General features: G+C 37.9%; 1 protein-coding gene across 4 annotated transcripts in view; it reads right to left on the bottom strand.

Annotated features, from left to right (window-relative positions):
• LOC127631288 (rap guanine nucleotide exchange factor 1-like) overlaps positions 1 to 19,986 on the bottom strand; it is a 41,831-nt gene extending 21,845 nt beyond the window's left edge. For all 4 annotated transcript variants that reach the window (XM_052109363.1, XM_052109364.1, XM_052109365.1 and 1 more), the window contains exons 1-9: positions 19,855 to 19,986; positions 7,385 to 7,530; positions 6,480 to 6,658; positions 6,102 to 6,258; positions 5,711 to 5,799; positions 5,191 to 5,343; positions 2,297 to 2,417; positions 1,436 to 1,616; positions 462 to 845 (exon numbers count right to left, since the gene is read on the bottom strand). In XM_052109363.1, coding sequence (XP_051965323.1) covers positions 462 to 845; positions 1,436 to 1,616; positions 2,297 to 2,417; positions 5,191 to 5,343; positions 5,711 to 5,799; positions 6,102 to 6,258; positions 6,480 to 6,658; positions 7,385 to 7,530; positions 19,855 to 19,882 — 1,438 coding nt within the window. In that variant the 5' untranslated portion in view covers positions 19,883 to 19,986. The remainder of the gene's footprint in view (positions 1 to 461; positions 846 to 1,435; positions 1,617 to 2,296; positions 2,418 to 5,190; positions 5,344 to 5,710; positions 5,800 to 6,101; positions 6,259 to 6,479; positions 6,659 to 7,384; positions 7,531 to 19,854) is intronic.
• Positions 19,987 to 23,312: the final 3,326 nt, after the last annotated feature.

Raw genomic sequence — 23,312 nt, 5'->3', positions numbered from 1 at the left:
ATTTACATTTGAAGGCTGATTTGTGTTCTTTCCAATTCAGCGTCACTTTGTCTTCCATTCAAAGTATTCTAGCGTAATAGCTTTGGGAGTCCACAAGGGGGCGATGCCGAGTTAGACAAGGCACCGGTCTCACACACAGGATGCTTCGATGCGGAGCAGGTGGCAGTCCAAAGTTGTGAATCTAGTCACCATACACACACAAGTTAAAAAGCATTTCGTTCATCTACAAGAATTAACAAAGTGATGTTGAGGAGTTGATGAGAGAACTAAATGATTAGAAATGGCAATGTTTATTATGCAGTTTCTTTGTATACAGCCTTGAACAGGTTTCATTCAAGCTGTCAAACCACAAAAAGTGTGAAAATACAGTATGAGACTTTCAAGGCTGATCCAGACAAGCATTTTTGGAGCAGAAAGATGCTACATCCTAAATGACACACATTTGAATTCCTCATACTCACTATGTCGACTCTTCTTTTCTGGCAGGGGTGGGGGGCTCTGGGGGATGTGACTGTTTTCAGCAATGCTGAAATTTCCCAAAAATTCTCCAGGATTCGAGGGTGGCATTGGCACGAAGAGGGGGAAGGGTGGGGTCTGCATATCCTCTTCTGAAACGTTGTCATATTGAGAGTAAAGCCGTTCCACCAGAGGCAGAGTTGGCCGGCGTTCCTTCTTTGGGAGAGCGGGTGGTATTGATTTAAGCTGGACAGGGAAGGGGGATGATTCATGGTGAGACTCAGGGAGAGGGCTTAGACAACCCCCTGTGTGTGCAGCAGGGATCTGATCGATGCTAGACAGGTCCTGATGCAGGAAGTCATAGTCGGGGTCGTAGCTCTCTGCTGTGTCTGGGTAAATTGGGGGACAAAACAGAGGTCATAGAGTATTTTTCAAAAACTCTAGCTCAGATAGAAAATAAAACTCAAATATCAATATATTTAAATACTGCGGGGAGATTTTCTAAGAATAAACTGCTCCCACTGATAGCATTGTTAATCGGCACATGCGGTCTTCATTGTTTTGGTCAACTTCATACTGTGTCAGAATATGCCCGTTATAATGCTATTCTCCATTGTTTGATCACTAATTGATAATTTACAGCTGCCATGATTAATAGCATCTCTTTGTATAAAAATTATATTTAAAATATTGCTTTCCTTGGGTGGTAATAGCACAACTATAGTTGTGCAAGGCACTAACTTTTGTGAATAAGGCACATTTTTATAATAAGCCTTTTCTATTGCTAAGTATGAAGGTGTGTTTGCACTGCAAGGAATTTACAAGACCTAATTTAAATATGCCTGACACAGCACTAAACCAGTGTGTATTGCACCTGGTCTACTTAGACTATGGGTGATTTGCAAATAAGACTCTGAATAAAACCCTTATTCAGCACAAAAATAACTATTTTTAGTGAATTTGCCCATGTGTATCTCACCTAGAGTCTCACAACTGGTGTTACGAGAGCACTGTCCACTGTCCTGCTCCAGTGAGGACAGCTGTTCGTCAGACTTGCTCAATACGCCGATGCTGCCACAGGGGGACAGACGTGGTGATTCACATCCATAAGAGTGACTGCCCCCCGAAAAACGCCTTTGTAATGCATCTGTCTCATAATCCTTGGGGTCAAAAAAGAACTGTAGCCTCAACATTCAGTCGATCATTAAATGTTCCTTAAAACAGCGGCAAATGAAATTCACAAATAAAGTATATTGGTACTCAAACTAAGCCAGTTCAAAAGCAAATTTATTTAAGTCTACATAAAAAAAAAAGTCTAAGCTTATTAATTTAGTCCTAGCTACTGACAAATGTATGAACTTTCATAGAACAAGACCCAAGAATGATTCTGTTTGGGCTTATGAGAAAAGCTCGTTCACAATGGTTTCCATGTTCACATGACACTTTGCAATATTAAGCGCTAAAAACAATTCAAGGCATCAAAATAATTACTGAAAAATGGATTTGGATTGCTTCTCACCAAATCGTTTGCCTTCAGAAGACATGGAACGACCTGCATGGAACACTTTTATGATACTTTTGGGTCCTTTTTAAGCTTTAAAGCGAGTCACTATTAACTTCCATTGGATTGAATAGATGGACCTGAATATTCAATAAAATTCTTCCATTTGTGTTCCAAATAAAAACTCTAACAGTGTTTGGAGGGTGATAATATTATGACAGAATTAAAGAACACTTTTGGGGAATAGTACAACTTTGAGCCGCAACAATGTTTGTGTGAAGCTAGTGAGCTGCAAGTTGAGTACCAAGGGAACGCCAGCCGTTGACATAATAATCTCACCTGTCGACAGATACCAATAGGGAGACTTGATCCACTGGTGGTACGACTCATCGGCGCAACCACGGCAATCCTTGTGGGAGACGGTGCAGACTGACGCTTCTTTGGGGGAAGAGCCGGTGGACTGCACGGAGGAGAGATTATTAGCCAATACTAGTGTCAAACAAAACCATTATCACATTGCAAAGTGAATTAGCCTCATGCTAGTCCCACAAACAGCCACAGTAAGTAGCACATTGCGCACTAAACTAGAAAGCAATTTCTCAAACCAGGAAGCTCCAATTTGAGGATGAACTAACCACAAAACCAAAGTTTGCCAGGTTAGTGACATAGACATATTTAGATTTTGCCCATATATATGAGTAGAACTGTATATTCATTTGAGTGATGTCTGCAAAATAGACATTTCTGGTCACAATCAATTCTGATTCTGATTTAAGTTGTATTTTCAAGACTATCAAGCCAATATTTGAATAAATATTTTCCACACTGGTCTATCATTGTAGGCTTATCTATAAGCCATTATAGATAAAACTTAAATGGAATGTAAAAACAAAAACTGTGGTTGGTTGCAGCCAGGCCATGTAAGTCAGACAGTCACCTCCTGTCCAAGTGGGCAGTTCTTAGACAGGACTAGCTGCAATCTGGACCAAACCTTATGCCATTAGTCTGGCTATGTGAAACTAGTCTCATACAAGCAATCCATTGTCAATCAACAAATCTTCAAAACATACTGGATTATGAAAATATGCAATGAATCCCAAGTGTACATTCACCTTTTGTGCGAAACAAATGTGGAATCCAGCTCTGGAACCAGAGACCACAACTCTACTCTGACTCAGTCCATAAATCATTCAGGCAGTCTGGTTAGTTGGTGTATTGCCCAATAACATCTGATCAACACTGCAGTTATAGAGCAGAGAGACTAGCAGAAGAACTGACTAATATAGCGATTGTGGGGTATGTCTGTCTTACTTTCAAAAATGTTGATTACCTTCTATTTAAACAGTTTTAACCTTTAGGGGGGATAACAAAATCAGATTTTTTTTTTTTTAAGTATTACATTGTGTCATCAGTTGAGAGGTCTGAAAGGAGATTAGAAACATCTCTGGTTACAAAGAAGGTCTCGTCATAGTCCTAACATTAGTGTTTCCAACAGCTGCCGTATGTAAACCAATGCAGAGCTACTGAAATGATTCATTTACAGCTATGAGCTGAGTATCTGCTGGCCATGAAAGCATCTGCATAACATTTCAGTGAGCTAAAATTGCTTTTAAGTCATTTCTGTGATCAGAGTACAAAATGAACACTCTGTTATGCCAACAGCACAACATAATCCCAGCGTCTAGACTAGTACCAGAATATCCATTCTTGCCATCTCTTTCTCTATCCTGTCTTTAATTCTGTCTTATTTCTGACAACGTTGAGTTAATTTCTCAGAAAACAGCCCGTAAGTCAATTGCGCTCTACCAGAGGAAGTCAAACCCTGCTCTGTTGCACCCTGCAAAGACCTGAGTGCTTGAGAACGGCACTATTTATATCTCTGTTTCACACCTTTCGTTTAGACTTCCCGCAAACAATCAAACCATGATGGGACCGTGTAATCATCTGGAGCCAAGCCAAGCAGTGAAACCATACATGACATGCCGTTTCAAACCATATCACCCAAAATATATAGATGCTTACTGCATGTAAGCCAGATAAAATGGTATAATAAGATAACGTGGTATACTTGTTATTTCCTCTTATAAACTTGCTTTATGCAATACTTTATCTACAATCACCCTCATGTTTTGTTTCACTACATAAAGCTTGTAAACAAAATAAAATGGGGTTAAAATTGCATTTCTGTCTGTGAAGATTAAGGCTGTGTTTCGAAAACTAGTGCGCTGCCTATGTAGGCAGCATTTCAACACTGTCTACACCAGGCACATCCGTTGACGTGGTGCAATGAAACAGCTTGAGGCTGTCTACACTGGATGAGTCATCACAAATGTTCTAAACCATTTAATTTGTGTAGTAGTACCAGTGCGTGCAGCGCAAAATGGACAAGACACCCTTTACGGCCATTCCAGTGTAGACAGCATCATAGATTTTAATGGAGTTCTATTGCTTTTGATGTGGCGCAATGCACACGTCTGGTGTAGACAGGGTGTAAGGCATCATGGACACACCAGGTAGGCTAGAGGATGTCCAAACCGAGCACATTCTTGCATAAATAAAGCTTGACACACCACAAAGAATTTAACAGATCACAGGTGTCTTAAGATGCATTTTTAAAAGTTGAATGTTGAGTTATTTTAAAGTTGATGCAATGTCTGAAAGATGTTGCACTCCTGCAGTAAGGCGCAATGGTCAAAGACGTCCATCTAGCACATATTTAAATGAAAAAACAAATTGAAAAACAGCGCAGACTGATAAAAAAGTATTTATCTTTTTTTGGCCAAATTCTAAGGCTGCATCGATTGTATTCTTCAAAGAAAAGGCAATCCCATAATGCACTGTGACAATCCAGGATGGCGGACGGAGAGAGAATAGACTAATATTAATATACATATAACTCATTCAATAACGGAAAGCATGGCTCAAAATAAACAAATGACTTGTGCATTTAAACAAATGACTTGTGCATTTTTATGCTTAGAGTATTGTGTTGTTAGCTTAGCAACATGCTAATGCCAAACTGTATTAAAATCAATAGAGTCTCTCAAGTGGTTAGTGTGAGTACAAATGCTATTTGTATGATGCACAGAGTTGCTGTATATGTACAGCATTCCAAATCAATCACTTATGGTTCCATTTAAACTAGGATGCTGCATATGTTGGCAGTAGACAGCAAGGCAGTTTGCTATGTTTTGGAACAAAGTACCAGACTCTACTAAGCAAAGCATTCGTACCAGTGTTCAGGCACTTTGAGTCCAGGTATAGGGGGTTTAGGAGGGGCCACCTCCTCATCAGGGACTTCATTTGGCGTCTCTGTGGTCTCAGACGGGGCAGGGGCATCATTTGAGATGTTTTCCTTCATCTCAATGACAGGGGGGTCTGGAACACTGCCAACATAAAGAGGTAAAAATGGTTAACATGGTATTTTAATGATAACTTTTGTCCAAGTATATGACTCTGTACAACAATAATGATTATGTTAAGGCTGTAAAATTAAAGCATTATAAAGTTTTTTAAAAAATTTATATTATTTAGTTTTTTTCTTACAATACAACACTGTACTTTATAACAATATGTAATAGGGGGCTTTGCTTTGTTTCTCGATCCACCAAGGGGTCCTTGGTCTAGACTAGATAATATGGCAGCTATATGTCCATATTTGTGCTGTGTTTGAGAGTGGAATTCAACACTACCCACCTCAATTCTGAATATTAGCAGAGCAAAACGTTATTTCACAAAAAGCTTCCAAATTACCGCTGTGGACTTGCAACAGAAGGCAGGGTTTTGACAGGCGTTGTGGGGGAGGGCTGTTCCTGCTTCTCGATGGTGACTTTAACAAGCTCCTACAGGAAATCACATGCAGAGTCATTTTTAAACAAAACACTATCAACTCAGCGCAAAACCCATGTCTAACTACAGCTAGAATATGGATGGAGAGTAAATGGAAAATCCAACAGATGTGAAACATTACAAAACATGAAAACGTAATAACATTTTGAGCTAACTGGATAAGAATTCTGGTAAGCATTTCCAACTCAAGCAATCCCATCCTGATTATACACGTCACTAATGAACTGACAACTATTGAACACGTTTTATTACCAATTTGTTATAGCTACAGGAAACTATCAAAGGTGTACAATACCTTTACACCATCCAGCACTGCTTTGATCACAGTGGTGACGGTCGCTATTGTTTCCTTATCTTCTAAATTCACCCCCTCCAGCATTACTTGGTCTGACCAGCGTATGAGGTTTGCAAGACTCTGATAGAGCCGATTCAGACAGGAGGACACTCGTGAACTGAGGATAGATGGATGAAGAATTCATGCAAATATTATACTGTAAGAACGCAAAACACACAAGATCAAAAACACATAAGTTACAATACAGTAAAAGAAACAAAGCTCAATGGAAATAAATAATTGCACATATGACTGTTAATGGCTCAAGCAGTTAAATATCTGTTCAAAGGGATCTTACATTATATTCTAATTTCAGACAAAGTGACTATGGAAATCTACCTGCTCAATATCTTGCCATCTAGTTGTACCAAGTTCATGATGGCCTCCAGCACTTTGCTGGCTGATCCAGGAAGCATTTCCAAGACTTTCTTGTCCACTGCCATCTTGTCGATTATCGTCTTGAAGTACCGCAATGCACTGACCACTTCTTTCTCATGCTCCTCTAATCGATTCTGACTCTAAACATGGAAAAAAGTGTTGCCGATTCCAATGTCATCAAAATAGTACACAGTAACCAGAGTTTTCAAAGCCAAAAACTTAGATTAAAAACGTTTACATCAAGGCTTGATAGAACTTCTATGATGGCAGAAGCAACATAATAACAATTTTAGATGTACGATTTGAAATATCAACCGTCAAGCTACTACAACAAATTAAGATTTTTCGAAGAATATCTAAGGCTCTACAGGTCCTCAAAAATCTATATGACTCCAGTGGTTAAATCCATATCTTCTGAAGCGAAATGGTAGGTTTGGGTGAGAAACCGATTCATATTGAAGTTCTTTTTTTACTAAAAATTCTCCTCCCTGCCCAGTAGGTGCCGATATGCATGAAGAATGCGATTTGGCAAAAACAAAAGAAGAATGCGTAAGTGGAGATTTATGGTAAAAAAGGACTTAAACATTGATCCGTTTCTTACCCACACTTATCGTTTGCTTCTGAAGATATGGATTAACCACTGGTGTCATATGGATTGCTTTTATGTGCTTTTGGAGCTTCAAAATGTAGGTAGCCATTCACTTGCATTGTGAGGACCAACACAGCTGAGATATTCTTAAAAAAATCTTTGTTGGTGTTCTGCAGCAAAAAAGTAATACACATCTGGGATGGCACGAAGGTGCATAAATGATGAGAGAACTTTCATTTTTGGGTAAACAACCTTCTATGGTGACACCAATACATACCTTAGTCTCTGTCTTCTCTGGGGACTTCACACGTTGTTCAGGTGGTGGTTTTGACTTTTTGTTTGATGGCGTCCTCTTGATTTTGGGAGAGTGGAATTTATCCTTTAGTTTCATCGTAAAGGATGCCAAGTGTGAACGCTGGGATTCTGAAGGAAGACGCATACACACCAATTCACTAAATGTGCAGTCACAGATGTGCATACTGTAAAGGCTAATTTATTAGTTTAATGTTTTGAGTATTATGAACAATCTAATCTTTTGGTTTGCATGCATCAAGTTCCCAATAAAAGAAGAAAATACTTTATTATGAAGTAGCTTTATTTGAGAATTGTTTAACTAACTTAAAATAGATTTTGGTCATACCACCCAACCCAAGTATTCACTACTTCTGGCAGTAAATGCAGTCAGTAGCTTTCTGGTTCACTGAACTGTGAGATGTCAACCTTATTGTGTATCTTGGGAATACATGTGAGAGGAGACTGGGGCTTTTGTGTACAGTGAAATCTTCTTCAATTGGACACAGTGGGACTTGATGCACTCTTGGAGAGTGCCACTCTCTGATGACACCATTGTGCAATGTGCTTGGCACAAAACCATTTAGGGGTGATTTCCTCCACACACATTAGAGGAATGAAGCACTAGGTGTTTGAGTGGGTGATCTGTAGAGTTTCATATCAGGCTTGGCTGGGGCTACAATTCAGAATCCTCCATTGAAGCAGAAAAGAGACACCACCAAGTCCAATAAGTGAGTTTAATGGAGTTGAGGCAGGATGTTAACTCATGTATTACACATTCTGTGTCATGAGGGAGATACCTTTGAAAGCTGGGTGTGCCTGGATTATAGCTCTTTTAAGTACATAGAAAGCATCAAGTACACAACCACATATCAAAGATTAAAGCTTTTCTTTAATGTGTTGATGCATTTCCTATTAAAGTCAGCATGAAACGGAAATTAAGATCGACTTTACTTCTGTATTGTGACGTATTTCCGTGTGAAACAGCTTATCAGGAAAAAAAAAATTGGGGCGGTGATTTGAAATTATCTATTGGTTGTTGATTGGATAGTGAAAATATGGGTGTTGCATAGCGGAACAGAGGCAGATCTGAACGCTAGTTTGCATTAGGGCTGAAACAATTAGTCGACGTTATCGACAATAAAAATAAAATATTTAATTTTGTAGAATAGTTGTTAGATCTTATTTATCATAACATGAGATCACATTAAACTCTAATGATGATGCGCGAGAGCAGCACTGCAGTTCCGAGCTGACTGAGTGGAAGAATTAAACAGCTCACAGACCCACTCCAAACTTCCCAAACAGCTTCAGGTGATGTAGATTGCAAAGTATGAGGAAATCAAACAAAAATACAAAATAACTAAATACAGAAGCACTCTTGTTAAGGAATAAGCGGAGCTAGAGCTGCCGCTCCGCTGAAGCCAAACTTTCTTGTCGAGCGACTTTTAAGGAAACACAGTTTACATCTTAAATGCAGTTTTTTTAACGTGTTATAGCATTATTTAAGTTCAAATAATATGGAAGCTGATCATGTAAATAACTACAAACTCTGAAACTGTAATTTCTCTGTGCAGGGTTCTATGAAATGCGCAAATGTCTTGATCTAAGGGGGAGAGATTGAAACTGCACCCAGTTGAGGCACACTCTGTCGCGGTGATGCTCACCCATCAAGCGCGTACTTGCTGCAGCTAGATTATAACATGATGACTCGTGACTTATTGAACCATAATATATGTGTCACTGTGTTTATTATCCTGAAGAAAATTGGCAATATGCAGCTATATTAATAAGAGAGAGTTTGTGTGACTCCAGCCGGGTCTCCCAAGCAACCAAATTGGCCCAGTTACTAGTGAGGGTAGACTCACACGGGGTAACCTCCTCGTGATCGCTATAATGTGGTTCGCTCTTGGTGGGACATGTGGCGAGTTGTGCGTGTATGCCACGGTGGATGGCGTGAAGCCTCCACACACATTATATCCCCACGGTAACGTGCTCAACAAGCCACGTGATAAGATTGATGGTCTCAGAAGTGGAGGCAGCTGAGATTCGACCTTCACCACCCGGATTGAGGCGAGTCACTACGCAACCACGAGGACTTAGAGCACATTGGGAACTGGCCATTTCAAATTGGGAGAAAAAGGGGAGAACCCCCCCAAAAAATTTAAATAAACAAATAAATAACAAATAAAAATAAAAGTAATTTTTTTGTCAAAGATGGATTGAAGTGAACAAAAAGGTGAGAGAGGGTAGTTGTCGCTTGTTTTTTACATTATAAATATATAAAACTCCTTTAAAACAACATGCATTTACATCAGCAACTATACTGCAGAAGAAAAAATTGGTAACTGAGAATGTTTAAAATAATATAAAAAATGCAAATATTTTAAAATATCTAAAAATCCTTTAAAAAAAAGATACATTGACCTGAGAAGCATCATATAAGTTATTTAGACTTGCTTTTAGAGAATAGATCTTGAATACAAGTATATTTGGTCTTAAGTTAACTGTACTCCCAAAAGTATAACCAAGTGAAAAAATACACTTATATACAAAATACACTTATATTTAAGATACAAGCAAGTCTAAATATCTCCTATGTTGCTTCTCAAGTGAATGTATCTTGTTTTATCGGGGGCAGTGGTGGCTCAGTGGTTGAGGTTCAGGGTTACTGACCAGAAGGCTGGGGGTTCAAGCCCCAGCACCACCAAGATGCCACTGTTGGGCCCTTGAGCAAGGCCCTTAACTCCAGGTTGCTCCGGGGGATTGTCCCTGTAATAACTGCACTGTAAGTCGCTTTGGATAAAAGCGTCTGCCAAATGCATAAATGTAAATGTAAATGTTTAAGGATTTTTAGACCATTTTAAATGGAAAACAATATAAAAAACTTGATAACAATAGGATTTTTAGCAGTGAATTTCTTTACTTCATAAAAAAACATTTTTTCCCTTTAATTCAGTGAATGTCATTTAGAGGTATTTTCAACAAAGGATTTTGTACTCTATATTGTTAGTAAGCACATTTAATAAATCTTTAATTCGGGCACAAGCTGAATAGTTGGTTAAGAGCTAATGATAAATCGTAGCAATAATCGACGAATAGTCAAATAATCATTATATTAAACGATTATCAAAATAATCTTTAGTTGCAGCCCTAGTTTGCAGGGGATACACACACCCCAACCACTGTGGTGTTTGAGTCAGAGCTGGTTTATGGGTGAAATTGAAAGTGACAACATAAACACACAAGCACATTGCGGTCTTTGCTTACGAAGAGGCTCTAGCCGATGAAAAAGAGTGAGTAAAAGAACCACATTTTTAAGTTTTGAATCACAATGCAATAAATATAAATGCAAAAAAATAAATTTACTCGTGCAGTGCATCCCAAGATAACTGCATTCAAATATATAAATGAACTCCAGAGGCATCCGAAGCGTTGTATTCATTAGTGATCAATGTCTTGAACACAACCGCGAATTTGACATTATTCCGCCTCATTCAAAATGTCAATTCAAAACCCGTAACCATGGAAGTTTGGGTTAAGGAATGGTAGGAAAGGAATGGTTGCCATCTTCCACAAGGTGCGATTGACGTTTCGTTCAACTAGCTTCTATAGACAGTTCACATGGTGTCACACTTACTGATGCTACAGTATACTACCTCGGACTCAAACTTCATTATAACAGCGAAATACCACATACATTTTTATTAATTACAGTGTATGTATGGTAGCAATATTCGCAGATAGCAGTGGTATTCGGTGGTGATACAGCTCAGGCTATGAGCCCAGGCCAGGGGCTGTTCAAACAGATGTAACACAACAGAATGTAACCGAACGCAAGGATCTCGAGAGACACATTTCAAAGTTGAACTCCTTTCCTCACAAAGCGTATAAAAAACAAATTGCTTAATCTGAGAAACACTTATTAAGAGCAAGATGCAATGGCCAAGTACCTCCACCAACTGTAAGGGGCTGTTCACACCAAACACTTTTGCAACCATCCATTTGTTTTTCTATGTAAACGTCCGCTAGACGAACGTCTTGGTTTTATTTATTCAGCATCTTGTTCGGGAGCGCTGTTTTTTAGATGCGGTTTCTAATTAAAAAGAACTTATAAAAGCATCTTGGGACACCTGCTCTCTGTTAAACTGTATAAAAATAGGCTGCTAACGTCCCAAAAAAGTAAAAGAAGAAAAGCAGGTAGAAAATCAGAGTCAGTGAAAGGATAATAAGGTTAGTACAAGTTAATGTGTTTAGGAAAGCGTAAGACTGGAATGACCAAGAAAATGAAAGCTTTATCTTTCTTATCTCACAGCAACTGATTTGACTACTAATCTGAACAGGTTTAACTGGCCATGAGCGCTAACTTCCTGAATAGCTGTCTAAGACAACACTATACTCAGCCAATAAAAAGATAGCAAAGCAATGAGGTGCACTGAGGATGTGATCTTACCATCCGCTTCTTGATCCTCATTTAGTGGGAAGTGCAGTCTACTAATTCATTTCCTCTTTTTGTCTATATCCTCTTCTGAAGCAGACAAAGCAGTTGAGCACAACCTCTAAACAGACTTGTTTCTCATTCATATACTTCCAAGAACCTCCCTGATTCTGGTCACAGCTTCACCTGAAGTTTCCACCACCAAGATTTTTCAAGTGAACTACCACAAAATATTGGGTGCATGTTTAAAAGAGACACAGCTTACAACCGTATTTTGACAGAGATGGACAGAGCAATGCATGTAAATGTATCTGGTAAAAATGCTACCTTAAACTTTTCAAAAAAACTTTTAGCCCAGGGTGTCACTTTTGTGCCACTAACATCTCCAAACAGGACCATAAAAATAACTAGATAAGAATTTTTTTTCAAGACAAACTTTGATGATGGCTTGACAAAGAATTGTATGAAAAAGTAGTTTTAAAATGTTTTATTTTTCATTTTGAAAGTTATACAGACATACACTAACAGCTAGCAAGCTAGATAGATAGTCAAACAGATCTCATAGGGGATCTCAAATGGGGTCTCATAGACTTGGTAATAACATGCATTTTTGGTGATCCGATCACATGTGCTCAGCGCTAAATACAGGTCTACACATGGTCTAAAACATTTAGTGATCAGATCACAAAAACCACATACGAATATGGTCAAAAACGCATGTGAACGCATCCCATTTGAGGTGTAATCGATCCGTCCTGTATGCGACCTGGCAGCAGCAAAGCAACAACCCTCACCTGTCAATCAACCACTGCTCTAAAACAAGAGTTTAAAGTTTGTTGGATACAAGTGGCTTTAAAAGGAAAAAAAAAACTTCTGATCGGAAAAGAAAGCAAAGTTGATACAAACACAAGCATAAGAAATTCACTTTAGTGTGGTTGAAGCATGAACATCTGCAGCTCAGGTTAATACAGGTAGTAATCCACTAAAATAACGGGACATTTCTGCTTTTGCGCTTAGATAGAATTTCAGGTGCATCTGGGAGAAATAGCACCTTTTTCTGCTCTTTTTTTTTTCTTTTCTGGCTTTGTTGTGCTTAAATGTCATGAAGTAACACACTGATATAGTGACTGATATATGTTGTCATGAAACAGAGTCCCTCCCCTACAAATCCAATCATACGTGGTCACAGTAGACGCATTTAAGTGACCAGGTGTAAACAGTGATATGTCTCACCTGACCACATGTGATTGGATCACCCGAGATGCATCTTAAAGGTGCTGTAAGCGATTTTAGCGTTCTGAAGCTTTCACATGAGTGAGCTATTGAATTAGCCAAGCCCCTCATTCCAAAACCCCGCCCTCCAAAGATAATTTTGTGACTAAAACAGAGTAAAAAGCAGCTTTGATTGTTCATATGGCTGTCAAATTCAACAATGGCACAATAACACCCTCAACTGACAGAAATTATGAATCATAGCCTCAATGTTCTGCTTCAAATACAAAACTATGAGAATGAGCAAAATGACAGCTTTAATGTCCGCAGACACATTTTTGTTGCCGATTACAAAGTCTTCAGCTATTACAGAGACAATCAGATAACCAGTCACCCAGACAGCCAGATATCCAGTCACCCAGACAGTCAGATAAACCGTCACCCAGAGTCAGATAAACCGTCACCCAGAGTCAGATAAACCGTCACCCAGAGAGTCAGATAAACCGTCACACAGTCAGATAAACAGTCACACATTCAGATAAACAGTCACACATTCAGATAAACAGACAGATAAACAGTCAAACAGTCAGACAGTCAGATAAACAGTCACACAGTCAGATAAATAGTCACACATTCAGATAAACAGTCACACATTCAGATAAACAGTCACACAGTCAGATAAACAGTCAGTCAAACAGTCGCACAGACAGTCAGTCAAACAGTCGCACAGACAGTCAGACAAACAGTCACACAGACAAACAGTCTGTCACACAGACAGTCAGATAATCAGTCACACAAACTGTCAGATAAAAAGGTCACACAGATAGTCAGATAAACAGTCACACAAACTGTCAGATAAGCAGTCACAAAGTCAGATAATCTGTCACATAGATAGAAATTTGGAACAGATTAAAGGCCTAGCATGTTTTTGTTTACATTTGAAATTTTTACAGTTGGAGTTTGACTTAGACTATCAGAGACTATTTAGCAGAGACGGGCCACTTCTGTTTAAATGAATGGGAGAAACTGGACCGCCCAATGGTCAACTGATGAAGAAAGGAAGTCCCACCTTACAAGTAAAAGAGCCAATCACCATTTAGATACATACATTGCCTGTCAATCAACTCGGTGATCTTACACAGTGCCCTAACCAGACGCGACACAAGACGAGCGACAGGGCTTTCTATTTTTCTTTCTATTTCTGCGATGTCGTGCCGACCAGTGCAGTCAACAAATGGGTCTAAAATTATTCTTATTACAGTATATTAAAGCCAGAACTTAACTACCGTAATTTCCGGACTATAAGCCGCAACTTTTTTCCCACGCTTTGAACCTCGCGGCTTATACAATGACGCGGCTAATATATGGATTTTTCCCGCTTTCAAACGTTATAAAAAAAATTAAAAAAATTAAAAAAACATTCTGTGACGTGCTCAGTTTTTTGGCGGCGTGAAGCTTTCATTAGACCAATGAAATTGCCGAACGGGTTAAGGTCAAAACAACTTTTTTTGTTTACTGTTTAGATTAAATCGAGCGCGCTCAAACTTCCCATCATTCTGATTACGGAAAAAAGAAAAGCTGTAAGGGCGCTTACACCTGCGCTAAATTATGTCTAACACCGGTGTTTAATTTCAAGTGCCCTGCTTCACGTGTCCTTCTTGGGAAAACTGTCACACGGGCACCAGTGTGACAGTTTTCAGCAGGGCACTTGACGTTCCAGGTAAGGCTTTTAATGGCCACAGCAATGTTTACAATCAATTTTATAAAGTTTCTCAATTCTTCTATGCGCCAGCACTAGACTGACGTGTGTCACTTTCTCAGCTCTGTGGCTGCTGCCTTTTTATGCCGCTCTCCCCATGCGTACTGAAATTAGACACCGGCACACACGCGCACACACACACACACACTCATGTTGTGTTTCCATGTTTTATGGGGACTTTCCATAGACATAATGGTTTTTATACTGTACAAACTTTATATTTGTACAGTATAAAAACTGTACAAATATAACTGTACAAATACACGACACACACACACACGCACACACACACACACACACACACACACACACACACACACACACACACACACACACAGAATGGCAGAGGGGAGACATTCCGGCTCATTTTGACCTTTTCTCCATTTCCCTGTCACGTAAGAGCGGCAAAATAACAAAAGGAGTCCTGCGTGAACATAAACATTCCTAACAGACTGAATAAGGATGTGATTTTCCCTGTGTATGTGTGTGATTGTGTATTTATCCCCACAGTGCTTGCCGTAGAAAGCGTTACAGGGTTTAAGTGAGAAAATGAGTTGCGTTCAATAAACATAACATCTTCTGTCTGTGGTTGCTCTGTTTTTTTTTGTTTTTTTTTTACATTTTATTTTCAATTATCCTCATTTCAGTATATGAATATCCTGGTTTCGCGTCGCTCCTGGTGTTGGTCAAGATTACCAGAGGTAATCTTGACCAACTGTTTTTGAGATTTCTGTGTTCCCCATTCAAAGAGATAGGAGCTACACACCACCCAAGGCATTCCAAAGATGGCTGACAGTGGACTGGCTTGCTAGAAAGACTTTGGCAAGCATTCCATTGGCCCGTTTGATCATTCCGTCAACGTTCTGCAAAGCCATCTTTACACTGCAGAGGTGGTATAGAAGCTGCATCAAAAGTGGCATTTAGGTGCATTTACACAGACACATGAGGCTTAATTAAGTCTGGATCTTTACACAGAATTTTGAGCTGGATATGCCCTGATATACTTCCATAGAAGGTCTTCTTCGTTCTTCGTTCAGGGGTGAAAAGAAGTTCGACAGTCGAGCAACGGTATACTGTTTGCAAATATACAGACACCTGCCACACAGCTATGAGACGCCGTTTAGAGGTACATTTAAATATGAGGACGCTCAAGACGACATGTAAAACCTTAACTAATGGAACAATAAAATGTGTTATCAATGACTTTGTGCCACATTTTATGAGTAGAATTCACACAAGGTTTAAAGTCATACATTTGAGTAGAATATGTTTTATTTGTCATGTTTACATTCTGAATTCAAGGAGCTTTTGAGATACCAACAAGCTATACGTGGCCATAATATGCACAGATTACACTGTTATTGTAATTTATGAAGATACTAATGCAAAGAGGGTGTATAAAAGCGAGTTAATGGGGAAAAGAATGATTATAAGAGAGGTATATCTTAATTTGGGCAGATGTGTGAATGGCAATTGCTGCAGATGTCACATGAGCGAATGGGCACTTGAGAGTATTTGAATATAGATTGATTCTCTTCGTAGACCAATTAAACAAAACTAAAAACAAAAAGAAATCGTGCAAACTTCTGTCAGCTACAATGAAGACAGTAAAATGTTAGATATTTAATAGTATATCCTTAAGTAGAAGATGATGGCCAGCATTTACATTCAAAAGGGCTATTCAAAGATGCACAACTGAACTTCAAATAAGGAGAACCATTTACCCACAAGTGATTCAAATTTCTCTGAATCTTCTGAGAAAGGAAGTTACTTTGGTTGCAACCTCAAAGTGTATTTACAAAGTGTATTTACAAACATATTCCGTTTTTCATAAAAAAGCCACAGAGTAGCAGGGTAAAATGTTGGTCCATTTGGTATTACTGCATGATTTGGCAGCAAAATCTACTCCAGGCTAGGGTTGCAGCGGTATACCAGTTTCACGGTATACCACGGTTTGAAAATTGACGGTTTGTTTCTCAACTGGTCTTTTCGGACTCGGTCGCGGACAGCAGGTAAAGAACAATGCCATGGTTCTCCCATTGAAGATATTTCGGCGGCCACCCAAGCGATAGACTATTTAGGACTGCCGACGCAGATTTAATGATAATCTCGCAAACAGCTAAAGCAGACATGGGCAACATATGGCCCGCGGCTCATTTATCACAAAAGCGTTTTTATTTTTCATTGGATATTTCAGTTAACTTGCATTGGGACCTAACGCGTCTCCACAAGCGTTTAACATGCTCAGGGTTGCCAGATAAGAGACGAAACACCCCCAGTTTGAGATTTATACTTGCGCAAATTGGAAATATTCTGCCTAATGTTCTACTTATTTTGTGCAATCTGGCAACCATACACGTCTCGCTTTCTCCTTTGATCAAACTTAGCGATCTGTAGTGCAATATTCTGCTCAAGGAAAAGTGTTATACGGTTACTCTGTCCATTCTTGAGGCTGCTTGTGATGTTTGGTGCTACTAATTTCGCAGGTAAACCTTCTCAGTGATTAAATTAAATATAAAAGTAGATCTCGGCATCATTGACATGCAAGCAAAAGCAAGCCAGAGATGAATATGTAAATGTGTTTTTTATTTGTGCAAAGTAAACTCGCCCGCTTTGCGACAAACATGAAAAGTTCTATAAATTTCTTTTTTTTATTATTATTATTAAAACTGAATAATAAATTAACAGGGAAGTAGAGATGGCAAAATAAATTTATAATCTCCGCCTTTATTCAGTTTTTTAATGCCTGATAGAAAAGTATCTATACTTTAGGCAATTCCAGAACAGTCCCATTAGTCACAGATACACTTCAGAAAATTGAGTACACAGCTATTTCTGGGCTTAAATGATACAAAAACCAAACCAAATCAATGCTGAACATTGTATCTCAAAAGTAATACAATGTGCCCCCCCACCCCATGCACTACTTACAGCCCGATGTGGCCCCTTAAACAAAATAGTTAAAAATATTAATAATTACACACATCACCTTTACAAATTTGTTTCTGGATTTTACATGAGTAAAAATATTGGCAAATAAACACAGTTATATTTTGACAAAATGTTTCAGTTTAATTTGAAATAATCTAAAAGTTAGTGGCACAGTGAACTTTAACTTTTAGTTAAAGTTTAGTTGAAGTTATTTTTCATAAATACATTAACCTATTATTATTATTACTATTATTTAAGACTAGCACACTGAGCATGGTAATGAGGAGCCTTTCCTTCTGTGTAATGTGTGTATAAATATGTAATATTAGGTAACAAACGGGATAATAATGGGCTCATATAAGTAAATATGCTCTTCAATTTTTAAAAGGGGGAGAGAAAACTTCCTGTAGATTTTGTTGCTGAAATCAACAACAAAAATAATGTCACTTGATGCATGTACTTGTACCGGAAACTATGCAACATAAAAGGAAATGTGACCCAGGATATATTAAATACAGGTTATGTTTGATCTATGGCAGGTCGACACTTGATTTCCAATGTAAAATCTGTCCTGAAGCAAAACCAGTGGAGAAGCACTGAGTTAAAGGTACAGACAGGAGCAGTATATGTTAACTGTTAATAATCATAGGACATTACTTTAAAAGCTCACACAGCTGATGCTATTTTTCATTTAGTAGTTAATTTAACATGTAACCTAACATGCTTTAGTTATATAACATGACAGTTACATGGTATTTTTTATCATGTTTATAATTCTGTTTATTATAATTCTGTTAGCTTTCTTATTTTTTCTATTTATTTTATTTTCAAAAGGGATATTATTTTTTACACATACTTCAATAAAATAAATGCTTTCAAGTTTCAATTATAATATAGTGTTTGCTCAAAAATAAATAAATAAAATAACCCTTCTGTTTTCACTGATAATACTAATTGTGTAATACCGACAACAGATACCGTGAAACCGTGATATTCTCTGAGACGGTTATCATACCGTGAAAATCTCATACCGTTGCAACCCTACTCCAGGCTGACATGGAGTAGCTCAGAGAGTGAACGGATTACTCACATCTAGACATTCAACTTCTCTAAACCTTATGAGAAAGGAAGTGTCAGTCTAACATAGAGAATTGGTATTCCCTCATTCACAAAAACAGAATAAAAATAACATTCAAGCAGCTTGAAGGTAACAGCGTAAAATCTTAAGACTGCTAGAGCAATATCTCACGATTCAGTAACAGTGTGCATCTGGATATCACAATGCATATTGTGAGAGGTGCTATTTAACTTTATCTATCGACTTAACAGCAAGTGACTCAAACTTCTCTAAATCAACTGAGAAAGGAAGTGACAATATTTGCTATCTGGCAGAGTAATTTATAGACTCATCAAAACAGACCCTTCTTCACAAAACCTTGGTCCTTGAGTAATAATTCCCATCCATCCATCCCATTTGTCTCAATTCAGTCCACATCAATTATACGACTAATATAAACTATAAGTGTACTTGAAACAATATATACGACAATGTTGGACAGATTCATTTTTCAACCATCCTCCTTTTAAATTCTAATCGGAATGTTTTAAAAAACAATGACTTGTCCATTATACACACAACAAACCATTTAAACACATTCAATCACTGTCTGAAAGAAAGAGCCAGAACGACACAAATAAAAACAATGACACAAACGCTACATACATAACAAGTCTAATATAATAGGTATATATGTATATATATATACATATACAATATATATATATATATATATATTTAAAAACGGCATAAAGGTACCAAAATTATCAAAACAAAACGTCTTGTCAACAGCAGCGCTAACAGCTCCGTCCACACCCAAAATAGAGCTGCCTGAGCTGATGTCTAACTTAACATTATATCACATTATAAATGCTTTAAATTACGTGAATTTATCATCTAAACCCTTTAAATGTTGGGTTTGGTTTAAAATATAGAGTACAGATTAGATGCTTTGATCCTGTGTGTGGCTTGAACCCTCCATCTGAAGCTAATGCTAATGCGGCTAACTGAAGTTAATTTTCAGATTATTAATATATGTATATAAATGTAACCTCTCACCTTGTTTACTGTCTATTTTCCCAGACATTTTTGGAGACAGTGAGTAAGATGGTCACGATAAAGATGCAAAAGATTTAACGCCGTTATTCCAGCATCTTAAGGAGACAGACCGGTCGGTGTGGTCCTGGTCTGTGTGTATGTGTGTTTCAGTGTCAATGTGTACGTGTGTTTGGCTCTGCCTCCTCCATCCATTCTCACACACAGGCCAGCAGAAGATGAGGAGTGAGAGTGTGTGATTTCTGCAGTAATGTCGCCCCCATGCGTAAGTATGTTAAATTAAAGGCTTACAGAATTGTAAAGTTGCCAGCCCTTTTTCTCCTCTCCTACCCTACCCTGTCCTATCCTATCCTATCATTTAATATAATAATATAATGAAAAATATAACAACAACAAGAACAACAATAAGAAATAATAGTATAATACATAATTATGATAATATATATATATATATATACACATTGGGGTCCAAAATTTTGGAATAATGTACAGACTTTGCTGTTTCAGAAGGAAATTGATACTTTAATTCGCCAAAGTGGCATTCAACTGATCACAAAAATAGTCAGGACATTACTGATGTGAAAAAATGCACCATCACTATTTGAAAAAAGTAATTTTTTATAAAAATCTAGATAGGCCCCATTTCCTGCAGCTATCACTCAAACACCTCATCATTGAATAATCATGCTAAATTGCTAATTTGGTACTAGAAAATCACTTACCATTATATCAAACACAGTTGAAAGCTATTTGGTTCGTTAAATTAATCTTACTGTAACATTGTTTTTGTGTTGGTTTTTGAATTGCCACAGTATGCAATAGGCTTGCAAGTCTTAAGGTCAATATTAGGTCAAAAATGGCAACAACAAAAAAGTAACAGCTTTCTCTAGAAACTCATCTGTCAATCATTGTATTGAGGAATGAAGGCTATACAATGCTTGGAATTGCCAAAAAACTGAAGATTTCATATAAAGGTGTACACTACAGTCTTCAAAGACGAAGGACAACTGGCTCTAACATGGACAGAAAGAGACGTGGAAGGCCAGATGTACAACTAAACAAGACTATAAGTACATCAGAGTCTCTAGTTTGAGAAATAGATGCCTCACATGTCCTCAGCTGACAGCTTCATTGAATTCTACCCGCTCAACACCAGTTTCATGTACAACAGTAAAGAGAAGACTCAGGGGTGCAGGCCTTATGGGAAGAATTGCATAAAAAAAAAGCCACTTTTGAAATAGAAAAACAAAAAGAAAAGGTTAGAGTAGACAGATTGATAGCTTTGTAGCTTCTATCCAGCACTGGTTATGCATTTCCCTTATAAATACACTTTATTCTTACTTTATGTAGTACATTTTAATGTCATATCACCATCAATTTTTTTTTTTTTTTTACTTCATATGAAATACCATCATGTTTCATCTCAAAACGTTTCAAGCTTGTTTCTGAAAAATTGATTATCTTCTTTTAATGCATAAAAATCAAAATAAATGATTTCAATGTGTTAAAATGTATATTAAGAAGTAGTTAAAAATGACCATGAGGCAGCTATCATCGGGACAACTTTTCTCAGGTTGCAGCTTGAATTCTTGAATACTGGTAGGTCAACTTGTTTTGGTGCACAGAGCAGGCATCGCATTATATAACTGTTTGTTTTCACTCCTTGGAGTGAAAAAAGTGTTTGTATGAGGCCATGGGTGATGTGTCTCTGTCGACACGGTCACTTTATCTCCCATTTCGGCCATTACCTTCCAGATGTTCTGAGCCCGCTGAAAGAGTGGCAGACACTGTTGCGTTCACGTAGGACAGCAGCACCTTGTGTTGCCAGATCTCACAAGAGAAACAAGTGATCTGGTCAGCAATAAAAGCCCAAATTCGCTTATAATAAGCGAACATGGCAACACTGAGTGAAAATGAGTCCTCACCATATTATAAGTGATAGAAACAAAATTTGAAGAGGACACATTCTTTAACATACAAAAATAGTAACGAGAGTAATGGCATAAAATGTAAAGGAGCAAAAGTAGATTTTTTTCCATTAAAAATTAACTTGAGTTAGAGTAAAAAAGTACCCACTTTTAAGCCTACTCTAAAAGTAAAATTTCCCCCAAAAGTTACTCAAGTAAATGTAACAGAGTAAATGTAGCGTGTTACTACCCACCTCTGGAGTTTGCAAATAAACACAGACATTGGACAACAAATAATTGGAAATGAGTGTTATGGATCTTAACTCCATTGAGCTTTTGTGGGATCAGCTAGACTCTAAGGTGCGTGAGAAGTGCCCGACAAGACAGCCACATCTATGGCAAGTGCTACAGGAAGTGTGGGGTGAAATGTCGCCTGAGTATCTGGACAAACTGGCAGCTAGGACCTGCAAAGCTGTCATTGCTGCACATGCAGGATGTTTTGATGAGAAGTTTTGAAGTAGTTTAAGTTCAGATTTATTTATTTATTTTTTTTGTAAAAGTAATCTTTCACGTTATTAATGTCCAGACAATACATTGTGATCAGTTGAATGCCACTTTGGTGAATACAAATACCAATAACTTTTCATAAATCTGTACATTATTCCAATATAATCTTATTGTTATTATTATAATTATTGCTGAGCCTCAGGAGGATATAACCCTGGAAAATGAACCATCAGTAGTTACAAATATGTTGCTATTTGAATGTAACAAGAAAATGCCTTTCACGTGTAACCAAGCTATGATGAAATCCCAGCAGAAAACATTATTGCTCAGAGGTTGAGATTATCTCAAGAAGCTTAATTGAAGTCTACTGCTTCATTCAAGCCTCTTTGTTTCAAATATTTCTCCTACAGTTCCTTAAGACACACACACACACACACACACACACACACACACACACACACACACACACACACACACACACACACACACACACACACACACACACGTGAGACAATTATTATTTGTTGACATGTATGAGTTATGAAACGGAAGTGGAGAGCATATCTCATTTAATTACATTTTGGAAGAATTAGATGAAAAATGCTTGAGTTTAACTTGGCAAATCTGAGCACATTTAGAGACTTTATTGAGATCTCACCTGAGATTATTTGTATCTTCTTCACAGGAGAACTAAGGAATTTAAAGGGATAGTTCACCAAAAAAAAAAAAAATTCTCTCATCATTTCATCACCCTCATGCCATCCCATATGTGTTGTTTGACTTTCTTCTGCAGAACACAAAGATTTTTGGAATAATATCTCAGCTCTGTAGGTTCATACAATGCAAGTGAATGGTGCTCAGACCTTTGTAGCTCCAAAAATCACATAAAGGTAACAAAAGTAATCCATAAGACTCCAGCGCTTAAATCCATGTCGTCAGAAGCGGTATAATTGGTGTGGGTAATGAAATGTTTTACTCTAAATCTCCACTTTAACTTTCACTTTCAGATGTGAACGTGAAACTAAACAGGAACCACATGTGACTTCA

Source organism: Xyrauchen texanus, chromosome 37 (genome assembly GCF_025860055.1).
Source record: "Xyrauchen texanus isolate HMW12.3.18 chromosome 37, RBS_HiC_50CHRs, whole genome shotgun sequence".
Lineage (NCBI taxonomy): Eukaryota > Metazoa > Chordata > Actinopteri > Cypriniformes > Catostomidae > Xyrauchen > Xyrauchen texanus.
This window is presented reverse-complemented; position numbering and strand designations above follow the sequence as displayed.